Source organism: Prosopis cineraria, unplaced genomic scaffold (assembly GCF_029017545.1).
Source record: "Prosopis cineraria cultivar Desert tree isolate PC_DT_omini unplaced genomic scaffold, ASM2901754v1 PC4, whole genome shotgun sequence".
Classification (NCBI taxonomy): Eukaryota; Viridiplantae; Streptophyta; class Magnoliopsida; order Fabales; family Fabaceae; genus Prosopis; species Prosopis cineraria.
The window spans coordinates 14,021,189-14,034,641 of record NW_026555335.1 but is presented as its reverse complement, the minus strand read 5'-3'; the positions used below and the strand labels follow the sequence as shown (position 1 = coordinate 14,034,641).

The window sequence follows — 13,453 nt, the reverse complement described above, 5'->3', positions numbered from 1 at the left end:
GTTCTTCTTCCGTCAAAATTATGAAAACGTTTTTAATTAATTTATATTTTTCAATAAGTTAGTTAATGATTTTTATTTTATTTATTTAATAGGTTATCTCAATTAAAAAATTTATTAATTACAATTCTAATTAAAAGTATTTCTGAAAAAAATCGTTTACAGATTAAAAAATACAAAATGTTTTACATTTTTAAAATTAAAAATATCTCATGATTCTGAATGAGTATCCCTAAAAAAATTATTTTAATCAGAAGAATTCAAACTCAAAACCTCGTGCATGTCTAAGCGCCATGGTCTCTTTCACATGTATAAGTATATCCTTAGAGGGTTCTAACGGCAGGTCTGCCATCAACCCATGCATCATTCAGTTTAACTTGACACCGACGTGCAAAACCCTCGATTCACTCTTTAAACTAGACACCATGAAAGAAACTGATAAAAGACATTAAATTTCTGTGTGTGTGTGTGAGAGAGAGAGAGAGAGAGAGAGAGAGAGAGATGGAATAGTTTTATTTCATTCATATGTATATTATATGATAATGGTGAGGACGATCATGCAATAACATATATATATATATATAGAGAGAGAGAGAGAGAGAGATGGGTGAGAGATTAAGGAGAGAGAAGCTTGCGAGGCGGGGAGGTGCGGCAGCGGCTGATCCGACTGCAACCTCTGGTGTATGGATTAGCTTGAGCCATTATTCTGTGTGTGCGTAACAGAGTAGCATGGTGGTCACCAAGCTTTGGATCTGGGTCACCCTCATGATTGATCGTCGTGGTCCCCATGTAGCTGATTCGTCCTCCTTCGGCACCACCGGCGACGGCCACCTCGGCGGTCATAACGGAGAATATCACCAGAGCACAGAGAAACACTACTCCCATGTTGAAACGGGTCATGATGGAGTAACCCGGGAAGCAGTAGTGAAGGAAGGAGAGAAATATAGGGTTCTTGTGCATGGTAGAGAGAAGAAGAATGCATTGTATTTATAATAGAGATTGATTGATTGAATATCCATGAAATCAATGGTAATATAATTCAGCATCCTCATCCAGATTTGTTTCCAGACTTACCCAATTGATGATGATGATGATTCATTGGTCCTCCTTTAATTCTCACTATCGATTTATTTTCATTCCCTCCTTGTTTCTTTTTTCTTTTCTTTCTTTTTTTTTAAATAATGTTCTCACTTGTTTCTTTGATTGATCGTATATATCAATTATAATCATTATACGTTTTCCTTTTTCTGATTTTGAATTTTGAATTCCAAATACATGATAACATTGGTGATATCATGCACTGATTTTTTTTCTTGATATACTGATCCAATTTAATTAACTAGTAAAGTCCATTTAATAATTTGAAAGCACAAAAAAAAAAGAAAATAATATTACATAAAAGCTAGGGTTAACAAGCAAAATAAATCTTGAAGTATAGCACGAAAGTATCATAAACCCTGAACTCTTAAAATGTACAAAATAAATCCTAAATTTTTAAATTCATAACATTTTAAACCTTGCTGTTATTTTTTTTTGTTAACATAGTTATTGTTCACCATGGGGCCGGTCAAATGCTAATATGGTAGTCCCTTACTAATGTATCATTTACTAATTAACGCCATAGAGCCTAAATTATCATGCAAATAGTGTTTTGGATCCTGAATTTTGAAATTTTGAACAAATTACTCCCACCGTTTATATATAAAATGTTGACTATTATGTAGGCCAAATTAATCTCAACATGATCTGTCGTTGTGAATGTATCATTGGCTATAGACTCATAATTTCATGAAATGATGTTTTTACCCCCCCTTTTTTTGCAGTGTTTTCCAAACATTAGTATCCCATGCTTCTGTATACTCTATAACTCTAATTTAGTCTTGTTTTAAATAATATTTATTTATTTAATGATGAAAACTTAGGATCTCATTTGAAAAGAAGTTTAAATATCAGATGATTTTAATTAACTGGTTAATTCAAGTTTTAAATTTGTTGATAAAATTATCGACTTTCGCATCTATTGTCAGCATTGTATTGGGCCCATGGTAAACAATACTATAAACAGTAACAATGTTAAAAAAAAATAACAGTGGGGTTTAGAATGCAATAAATTTAAAAGTTTAAAATTCACTTTACACATTTTAAGAGTTTAGGATTTAGAATGCTTTTTATTTAATACTTCAAAGTTTATTTTACTAGTTAACCCTAAAAAACATGAAGACTCCATATCTCCTTTTCACTTTTGAAGTGTAATTTTTTAAAATTCTTTTTGCATTAATATGGATATAGCTAACACGAAATATAATACCTACTCGTTGTCTAATCAACAGCTAGTGATTAGTGAATTAAACATTTGAGAAAATCAAGGCCGTTTATTTAAGATTTAAAAATAAATAATTTAAAAATGTTATAAAAATATATTGTTTAAAAAATTTAATAAAAAGTTAAAAAATTATTTTATATTTAGTTACAATAATAAAAATTATTATTATTTAGTGATTTTTTTGATTTTATAACTTCTTAATGATTTTATTACATTCTCTCTCGTATATCCCATTATATTATTTTTAAAAACTATTTAAAGTAACTTTTTAAAATAATTAAAAATTTACATTTTTACATTTTTATTATTTTTAAAAATTTAAACAAACATTATAAAATTTTACAAGATAGATTTTTTTTAAAAAATGAGTGATTAAAAAAGGTTAAACAAAAGGACCCTCAATCCTTTAACTTGATTGCATGCTTGAGTGGTTTGAAATAATAATTTTTGAATGCACCCTTTTTTGCATGCTCATAGATGACACCTTTTGCACGTGTTTGATTTTGATTTAGTAGTTACGGAGGTTTTTATCTCATCCTTTTGAATTAACATTTTTAAGGGGATGACCAAACTAGGACCAAAAAGCAAGCTTCACTTGCTAGAGACAATTAGTTTGTAAAACTTATAATATATTTAATCTTATATACTTGAAGTATTTATTTTTAATTAAATCAAGACAGACAGACATACATACATACATATCATTTATAGACAATTTATTCTGTAATAAATTTTTATGAGAAATATTATTGACATATTAAAATCTATTTATTTTGATTTAATTAGATGAATATACACTAAATATATAAAGCTAAGTACCTAGTCTTGCCCTTAGTTACTATTACAAAAAAGGGCACATAAAGCTAAGTATACCTAATCTTGCATTTAATCACTACTACATGTAATTATAATGTCTCTAATTTTATTTTATATAATAGATACTATAGTCCCTATTATTTTTACTCTACTAAAATTCAATTTTTCAACTTTAAACCTAATGCAGCTCAATCCATATAAATTTAATTTGACCAAAGTTCCTTGAACTTTGACTTAATACATTCAATTTTTATAATTTTAATCATTTAAAATGTTGGTGCCTACACTTCAGAATAAATGTTGTAGGAGTTGATAAGTCTTGTTGAAAGTCTATCAAGAAATGCAAGGTTTTAATGATTTTGTAATATAAATACGATTTATGAGACCGTCCCAACAAGTATGATTATTTTGACAATGATTAAGGTTTAAAGTGAATCCTAACTGACTCAACTAGGACTCCTAAATAAAATCTAAGGAAAATATATATAAATGTTGGTGCTTATACTTTTAACAAGTTTTGGTATTAGCCCTTACTTCTTCTTCTTCTTTTTTGTTGATTTAAATTTCTTAAGTTTCATATGTTTGCAATATTAATTGTACATTGATAAGTGAAGTTAAATTTGTTGATATTTATATAACTTTATTTAATTTTGTATGGGCAAAATAGCTAGTAATCTTTTTGTTTATTTGCCTTGATTGGGTGGCTTTTCTATTTATCTGCCCTGCTAATCTTTCTGTTTATCTATCCTAGTTAAGTGTTTTTTTTTTTTTTCCTTTTTGAAGCTTCATTCCGTGCACTTTTACTGATTTTGACAACATGTCCTGCTTGATTTTTTTTTTTTTTGGTCTTCTCAATTTTCATATTACACATCATAATTCTAAAAAGTAAGCACAAGAAATAACATGACTTATTACATGTTAGCCATCGTTAAGTCTTTATGGTCATATTTAAAAATATGGTGTGGACAAAAATTGTAGACAAATGAAAATAACAAAAAGGTATAAAGATTAATACCGAAACACGTTAAGAGTTCAAGGATTAACTATGGTATTTTTTTTTTTTAAATCTAATTACAATGAGATTACTTATGATATTGACTCCTTAATACCTAATGCAAGATGAGACTCTACCCTTTCATTTAGATTGGAAGAAAAATAGGGAGGAGAGAAAACTAAGAGAAAACTTTTAAAAATAGTAATAAAAAATTACTATTTTCTTGGAAAATTTCTCCTAGTTTTCTTCTCTCTTCCCTATTTTCTTCTCACTTTCATTCCATCCAAACCAAGAATGAATGATACTAAATTCTATGATGGGGGGTTTGGAAATTAAAATGCAAAATTAAAGTAGAACTATTTATGAAAACAAAGTAAATTAAAGTAGCTACCCCAATCATTAACTCAAGACAATTAACAAAAAATAATCATTAAATAGGTGACAACCAAGTACTACTCTAATCCTATCTATATGACAAAGAGAGAAGATTAATTTTGCTTTTATTTATAAGGCATTTCATTATTTTTTATGTTCATCTTTTTTTTTCCTACTTTTATTAAGTGCTAATAAAATAATTTTTTTTGGTTCTTATTGGATGATAGAGATAGAAATTTATTAAATTTTAAAATAAAGTTAATGAAATTTAAGAAGTAATTTATAAATAGGATCAAATAGACTAATTCACTTGAAAATTTAGGCCATCTTAGCTCAATTAAAGTTGATTTAAGTTTGGAATTTGACTTGAGTTTTTGAAATTAATGGAGTTAATTAAAGATCTAAGAATCCTTAGGTACAAGTAGTAGCATATGAAATTAGGAAAAATAGCGATAAAAAATTGTTAGAAAAAAAATTATATCAATTAAGAACTAATTATTGATCAAAATTTGAATGAAAAAAAGCTAAATGAATTGTTATTAATTTACAATCAGCTGTTAAAATCTAAATGAATACTCGTTGATAAAAGATTAAATTAAATCGATAAATATTCATTTAAATTTTGATAACAAGTAATTTTTTATTGATATAAATTTCATCCAACGATTGATGTTTTCCCATAACATTAAACTAAATAGAGACCTCTAATTAGTTAAGTCAATCCACACATTTGTTAAGGATAATTAAACCCAATAACTCATTAATAAATTAGACTAATTAAATCCTGGATAATAATGCCAAAATCACTTTAAAATAACTAATGAAGCAATTAAAACACCCAAATAAAGAAATTAAGCACAATTTACTAGCTAATCATAATGCAAGAATCCTTAATACAAGATTGATTAGCATAAAAGGAGGCAATAGGCAAAAATTCCAGCCACACTGACACTTCAAATTTCAAGATTAATCAGCATCTCTATCCATCACACTCAAATACACTACATAACCTCAACAATATAATCCAATAATCAAAACCTAGATTATATTACAATTCATATCAAAATTCAAGCTTAGACCACCATCAACTTTAAATTATAAAATTGTATAGGTCTTCAAACAGCAATGAAAACGATAGGGAAATATTATTGACCATTGTGTAATTTGATACTTTGGCAGTGGAGAGAGCTAGTTCTTCCAAATTGATACTAGTTTGTTCTTTTTTGTGTCATTGCTAGCTGTTTATGAGTCTCTGTGTGTGCATGTCCCATAAACTTGAATAGCACAATTTGTGAAGTCTTTGCTGTATAGATTTTTGAGAAAGTTGTATAATTTTAAGTTGAACTTAAATTGCAAAATTTATGAGTTTATCCAGGTTTATTGATTTTTTTTTTTGGGTCTTTACTTGGTCAAAATTAATATTACATGTAATACTATATCAATAATTAATTTATATAGTAATTGTATCAAATTTTTCTCCTAAATTTCACATGATCAAATTCCTACATTTGTAGGTTAAAATGGTCGATTAATTGTTCAAAAAAAATTATATAAAAAATAGTTCAAAGAAAAATGTCAATTAATTTGCCAATTGCCACGCGACAGTGAAACTATAGCAAAACAAATGTTCAACTTTTTTTGCATTTATTTCTTTACAATTTCTCTCCCTCCTTTCGCTAACATTAATACTTTTTGAAAGATAACAGAAATTAAAGAGAGAAGCATTAGAAGATAATCCATTCCCTCACCCACCGCCCAAAAAAAAAAAATTGTATTAAAAACACCATTATCTCAAAATACCTCAGTTATCATTAACTTATATATTTTTTTATTAAATTTGAATTATTCACATGTATCTATAAATAGAGGGCACACACAGATGAGTTATATTCTACACATCAAAATATAAGAAAACTTTAATTTCTTTTTCTCGTTCCAGTATTCTTTCCTTATAAATTTCTCTCCTTTTCCTAGTCTCTATTATCTACAACAGAACAAATATTTTACAAGACTACTGACTAAGTTAGTGACAATGTGTTCAAAATTACACAAAACATAATATCTAAATAAAGGCAAGGATCTTAAATAATTTCTTAGGCAAAGGTTTTATACATACATACATACATACAAATATATATATTTATATAAAGGAGAGAGAGACAACAATTAAAGGATTTCGTCAAAATGAATCCCATAGCTTCACCTTCCTTTCTGAAGATGTTTTGGCATTGACAAATAAAATTTATATTTAACAGTAACCACGAAAAAGGCATGTGGCAACGGAAATCAGACACTCCGATACCTTGGATGAGGAGGGAAAATGAAATGAAAGAAAATAAGAAAAAAATGAAGGGGGCGGGGGATGTAAATAAAAAACCTATTTTCTATTCTTATATTTGGATTAAAAAAAACACAATAGAAATTTAACTAGCCCACACTAATATTGACTTCTATATGAAAACGACGTGTGCCACATATCTATTTTTCTCTACTTTGAAACAATTTTTGAAATTTTCTCTATAAAACCTCTCCATAGCTGAAAAGAAAATTAAGTAAAACAGAAATATGAACCACATGCCTCTTTAATATATATATATATATATATATATCACTTTTTCCCTTCATTTTCTCTTATCACCTGAAGTCTTTGGTTTTATCTTCCCCTTATTTATCTCCCCCGTATTTTCAGCTCCTTCCAAATCCAAACATGAGGATAATGAATGATTTACACAGGAGATGCATGGAAGGGTTAAGTGTTAGAACAAAAAGATTTGTACAATAGCTCTAGTGTTCTACTGAAACCAGTTTGTTTCAGCCTCTGCATTAAATAAAAAAAAAAAAAACATTGATTATAATCTAACAAGGAAGAATTAATCTGAAATATCTCAAATGACCTGAGTGCTAGAACAGGTGCAAGCTCAGATAGACACCCTCTGGTACTGCATAACTCAAACTGGGGCATCTTAGTAAGCAATGACCTGCAACAGAGGGATTAACAAAAAAATTGACAATAATAATTTAGCCTTACTACAAGATAATTATCCCTTATTAAAGAAAAGAAAACATAAGGCTTTTAGTCCTTTTACCTTCCTCATAACTTCAACGTATAAGGCTCACGTTCAACAAATCCGACTGACAGTGGCAGCATGCTCCAGGAAAACAGCACAACAACCTTAGAGTAGAGATAAGTCGTTCTGATTTGATACGAACGATTTAGATTTTATTTTATTATTTTATCTCATCTCTTTTATTATAACAACTAATTTTTTTTTTAAACAAAAAATTGATATTTCATAAGACATTGTCTTCATCTTACGGTTGCTTCTTTCAAAATAAAAATAAAAGAGCCGAAAATCTCCATACATGTATTTCTCAGTCGTGAAAATCGAGGGCACTTGCGATAGTGTTCCTAGCTTCTTCACATAGCATCATAGGATCGCTTCCATGAATAGGTCTGTGTATGACAACTTTCACAGAACCTGAGTTGACTATATCTTCGCTTCCTGCAGGCATGATCTGGCCAGTTCCAATAACGGTAATTGGTACAACTGGCACATTGGTTTTTGCAGCAACACTGAAGGCACCCTTCTGCAAATCATCAAGGGAAGATAACACAGTGGTTAAGTTTAACTCTGGCATAAATTTCAGTTAACATATTCTTTGCTCCCATGTCCCTAGGGATGACCAATTTAATGTAATAAACCAAGAAGCAGAAAACAGTGATGTGGGTAGATTGAAACGTTATACAAGATACCACAATCTTCCTGTATGTTTGAAAGCCGTAAATTTTGACATTTCAATTATCAAGCGTGGCAGCTGGAAGCTTCATTCCAATGTACACAGCTTAAAGGCTTGACTGGCAGCTTTAGAGAGAGTGAAATGGGATGATCGTTAATAAGGTGAGAGGAGGGGTGTAGCAGTGTGGAGGAGGGTAGGTGAGTGGAATGGATTTAGTACGGATCTTTTTGATGCATTTCCTTGTGCATCTCTTTTTTCAATAATAACGAGAAGATGTAGCTGATGGGGAAATATGGGTATAGTGTAATATTACCTCCGGGTCTACTTATGAGAAACGAGTGATAGTTAAAATAAAACTATCACTTGTTTCTTATAAATAGGCCTAGAGGTAGTAATAAAATAAGATATGTACAAAAATAAATGCTCCAAAAAGATATGGACCAGATCCATTCCCATGAAGTGAGTCATCCCACTTTTATCTGGAAACTTAAAAGTTTAAATGCCATTAACAGGGTGGGGTGGATTTCAACAATGAATTTCCCAATGTTCCTCCTAAACAACTGAAAATGAAAATAGATGAAAAGAAAACTTCAGTGATTAAAAGATAAAGAGAAAAATTGTGATTAACCCGACCCATCCTGCCTCACCCCATCATGTTACTTTCAGTTCATCCAACAGAGGTCAGAACACTTGGTCCATCCCAATCCAGTCCATCCTCTAAATCAAGCCCTAAGTGGACGAACCATGTTATGTTAAACATTAACAGAAATTTATAGAGTACTGAACCAATAACCCTTCAATCATCTGTATTTATGCTCACGTGTCCAAGATAGGATAAGGCGCACTGTTTTGGTTACAGTCCCTTCAAATCCAAGAACTAAAATGAGGATCCCTATCCCAATCAAACCATTCTTAATTTCTTATATAAGCAGACAAATAATTTTTTCAATTGTCCATATATACCGACTGACATCATGACTTCCCATCACTAACTACTTACAAAAATTATCATCTAATCAGATGAAAGAGTCACAGGAATCTTGGCATAAACTCACCTTGAAGGGGCCAAGTTTTCCATCTTTGCTGCGTGTTCCTTCAGGAAAGAAAAAAACAGAGGCCCCTTTCTTGATAAGATCCATGCATCGTTTAAGACAGTCCTATATGAAGGAAAAAAGCAGCAAAAAACCGTGATGTGACTAGGAAATTTGTGCTTGTATAGAGCATAGAGAATAAAATTTCAGAGAACACATTGGCATCTCATATAGCAGAACTAATTAAATTTATCTGATTGAAGGTAAAAAGAAAAAAAAAAGTAAATTTATCTACATAAAGAATAGTAGGGGGATACCAGTTGGCTTTGCCTGTCCATGCGTTTTAAAGGAATCATTCCCAAAAGAAACATTGCCCACCCAATAATGGGATAGAGAAATATACTAGTCTTGCTGATGAATTTGAAGCTTCTCCCTAGAGTAAGAAGGGTATATATGTCTAAGAAGCTCTGGTGATTGGACACATATACAGCAGGAGCATCTTGAGATGGTAGATTCTGCAATCCCTCAAAATTGACTTTATAAAATGGGGTCACGGTAAGTGTAGACCATATTTTGGCAATAAAATGATGGTATTTTCTTTGATGACGATCAAATAGGATAACAAATGGATGCCCAACAAGCATCAGTATAAAAAGAAATATGGCACTGAAAGCAGTAACAGCATAAAAACATGCTCCCCTGATCTTTGATTGCACTTTTAATTCTGCAATTTGAAGTTGAAAGTACAATCAATTAGCATTATTTTTAAAGAATATATAATAGGCTATTTGACCTAATTGAATTATTAAGCTTACTGGATAGTGAATAGTCATCTTCTGGAGACCCCACTGCGGTAAGTTCAGACCTTACAACTACATCTCTAGCAAATTTATTCTGACTATGGAATTTGCATCTGTGATGAAGTCCACAAACCTCTACCTTTGGATCATAACATTGCCATGACACACTGCCATACTTCCTTGGAATGCCTGGTACACCACTTTGAGCAGCTATAAAAGCAAAATAAAAAAACACAAGCGCAATGAGTCAAGGCCATCATATCTTTTAGTGAGACACAATTTAAAGGACCAATCATATAAGTAATTTATTTAGCAATTTCAGATATCTAAGTTAAAAACCTCTGAGTAACATCAGCTTCATCAGACTTTAACAATTTAAAGGGCCAATCACAAAATTTGTGAGAATTCTTATGGTCAAAGAGATTATTAAGCATGCATCAATATATAGATAATCATTAAATGAGGGATTACAGGCTGACTTAGAAAGAAACTTGTTCAAAATTCAAATAGTATAGAATGACACTATTTATCATTAGAAACACAAATTTGAGTCAAAATTCACAAATTGCAAAACTATAGTTGACAAGCAAGGATGGTCAACAGTGTCTACAATAGTTCTTTAAAAGCAGGCTGCACTGTTAGAAAAAGAATATAAATGAAAATTGAAACAAATGTTTTCCTATTACATTAGGATATCAGTTTACCCAACCAACTAAGATAACTCATTAAAAGTTTAGGAGAGGGAAGATATATGAAAACTGAAATGAATATTTTTCCATCACATGAGAATATTACCTAACAGACATCACAAGGATAATTTACATGGAGCCAAAACTTATGCAATGTCATTGCATTTTACTATGAAAGGAATACTTACAATTAAGTGCACTCCTCAAACTTTCATGTCTGATGAGTAAACCTTTATGAGTGCAAAACTGCTATGAGTCGTATTCACGCAAAATGGTCATAAGTCAAAAATCACAATAATAATAGTGGCTTCCAAAAGAAAAATCGTATCATTCTACATCAAAAAGTGGAAATTTTTCAGGGACATCGCATAAGTTACAACATGAAGGAGGAAAAATGGTGTCATTGTACATCAAAATGTGGAAATTTTTCAGGGATATTAAATTACAACATGAAGAACACGACGATGGAGAAGACCAGAAAGAAATGAGCAGCGAGACTCAAGCAAAGACAGACTTCTGAAGAAAGAACCAATTACTATTTTTACCCAGGAAGAAAAACGTAATGGGTGAAATATGATCTCCACCATAAACACTTGCTGGAATCAGTAATTCCTTCATGATTTTAAACAAAGCCTTCAATCAGCCAAATGATATCAAAAGGAAGTAAATGTAAAATCAGAAAGGAAACAGCTCATAATCTCACTTAATCACGGCAATACAAGAATTCATCTTCCATCAGAACTTAATAAGCACACATGAAAGAAAATATGAGGATCACAATTACCAGAGTAGTAGACAACTTCGGAAAGTATCTCACTTCTCGGCGACCTAGAAGTAACGAGGAAACAGAACAAAGAAGCAATTAAACAAAGAGAAACTGGAAGTGAAGGAAGCGTTATGAAGAACTAGAGTGAAGGAGCTGCTTACAGGGACGATAGGTTGGCGACAGGGGCGAGAGTGAAGCAACTTCCATGAATCATCAAAGAAGGAAAGAAAAAATCATTAGAGGCTTTGGCGATAAGTTGATGTAATTAGGGTTAAATACATTACACTGAGACGAGCGATTTGTGTATCGGGATGTCGCCAATTTCAAGGCATGTTCCAGCTCAGTTCTTTTTCCAGGATTTTTCAATTGGTGATTAGATTTATTAAAAAAAATGGGAGCAGCGTGAGAAAGTCGGCAAATTAGCATCGAAGCATTCTCGTTCTCGAAAAAATCGGTAAATCCGTCCCCACGGTCAACTTATTTTGTTAATATACTCCCGGTTATATATTATTTTATAACACGTTTTTTAGAATAACTTATTAATTTATTAATTATTAATATTCATTAATATAAGATAATTAATGAGATATTAATTATATTTTTTAATATTTTATTTTTATTTAAATTTATTAACTATAAGAGAGAATGTAATATGTTTGAAATTTTTTATTTAAATATGGCAAAATTTAAAAAGTTTATTCTATTTTAAAATAAATTTAATAATTTAATTATTTTTTCTGGATTTCAGTAAGATAATTAGATTTGTCTTATAATAAAATTGGAGGAAATATGTTAAAAAATTTTAAAATTTTATTTATAAGTAACTTTTTGTCACACATTTTTTCTTTTATTTTCATTAAATATTGGTGAGAGCAAGTACTTTATTAAAGTGTATATTTTCCTTCATTTTCAAATACTCCTTCTAATTTTTATTATTAGGTCAAAACAACTACTTCACCAGAGTTAAGAAAAATATAGTTAAACTATTTAATTAACTTTTTTTAAAAATAGAATAATTTTTAATTTTATTCTTGTTTAAATAAAATTGTTTAAAGTTTCCATCACATTCTCTCTTATATTTAGTGATCTTAAATATGGGTAACATTAAAATTATATAATTAATTTTTTATTAAGTGTCTTATATATTAAAGGTCAAACAATCATTTTACAGAGCGTGCTATAATTGAAACAAGAGAGAGTATAAGCAAATTTTAATTAATTCATACCCTTTAAGCAAAATTGTTAATTGTTAATTGTTAATGTTAATGTTAATATGTAATCAATCCACCACTTAGCTTGAAGCAAAAGCACCATTTTTTTTTTTTCCATTTGTTTGGACGAAAAAACACCATCGTTAATTATACTTGGTGAAGGTGACTCTACAGAAGGAGCATATCTAGAATAATCTAGAGATACATTTCACTCCCGCAAGTGTCGAGGATGATTAATGGTGACATTTATCATAATTTCCCCTGAAATGATTGCCGAGCAAGATTCCCCCACATGCAGGTCTAACTCTTGCTCACAGTGATCATCTGTGCCACTTATAAAGTGAAATGGTCCAGACCAGTTCGACACAGCTCCCTTGGTCTCTACGTTATATCTCTTTTCATAATAAAAAAAATATAATGTTTGTTACTGTTGGGAGAATGACAAGTAAAAACTTTATAAAAATATTAATATTAAATTAAAATTTTTTAAACACTAACATTCTTAAATTTAATACTTCTTCTCCCATATTTTAATATTAAAATTTTTAAGTCAATATTAATTTTCTTATATGATCCTTACTTGTCATTCTCTTATTATTATTTATTGCACAGTAAAACACTAGGAACATTGAAGTGTCATCATTTAATCTGTTATTGCTATTTTTTTGTTAAATGTATTTTATAATTTGTTTTAAATTTTATAATGATTTAAA

At 30.1% G+C, this 13,453-nt stretch overlaps 1 protein-coding gene across 1 annotated transcript; it reads right to left on the bottom strand.

The window, feature by feature from the left end:
- Positions 1-7,213: 7,213 nt before the first annotated feature.
- LOC129308853 (1-acyl-sn-glycerol-3-phosphate acyltransferase BAT2, chloroplastic-like) lies at positions 7,214-11,955 on the bottom strand. The gene is made up of 10 exons (XM_054950233.1): positions 11,814-11,955; positions 11,691-11,729; positions 11,548-11,591; positions 10,952-11,012; positions 10,090-10,284; positions 9,592-9,998; positions 9,299-9,400; positions 7,869-8,093; positions 7,592-7,699; positions 7,214-7,483 (listed from the first exon to the last, which is right to left on the bottom strand). Exons 1-8 carry the CDS (start codon positions 11,953-11,955, stop codon positions 7,878-7,880), a joined length of 1,206 nt encoding a protein of 401 aa, XP_054806208.1. The 3' UTR covers positions 7,214-7,483; positions 7,592-7,699; positions 7,869-7,877.
- Positions 11,956-13,453: the final 1,498 nt, after the last annotated feature.

Bases quoted from the DNA above. Each gene is read 5' to 3' on its own strand.
- LOC129308853 (XM_054950233.1), bottom strand. From the start codon at position 11,955: ATGCTAATTTGCCGACTTTCTCACGCTGCTCCCATTTTTTTTAATAAA. The intron at 11,013-11,547 runs GTAATTGTGATC...TACGACTCATAG, and splicing joins CGAAGTTGTCTACTACTCTG to CAGTTTTGCACTCATAAAGG. The intron at 8,094-9,298 runs GTGAGTTTATGC...GATGATTTGCAG, and splicing joins GAAAACTTGGCCCCTTCAAG to AAGGGTGCCTTCAGTGTTGC.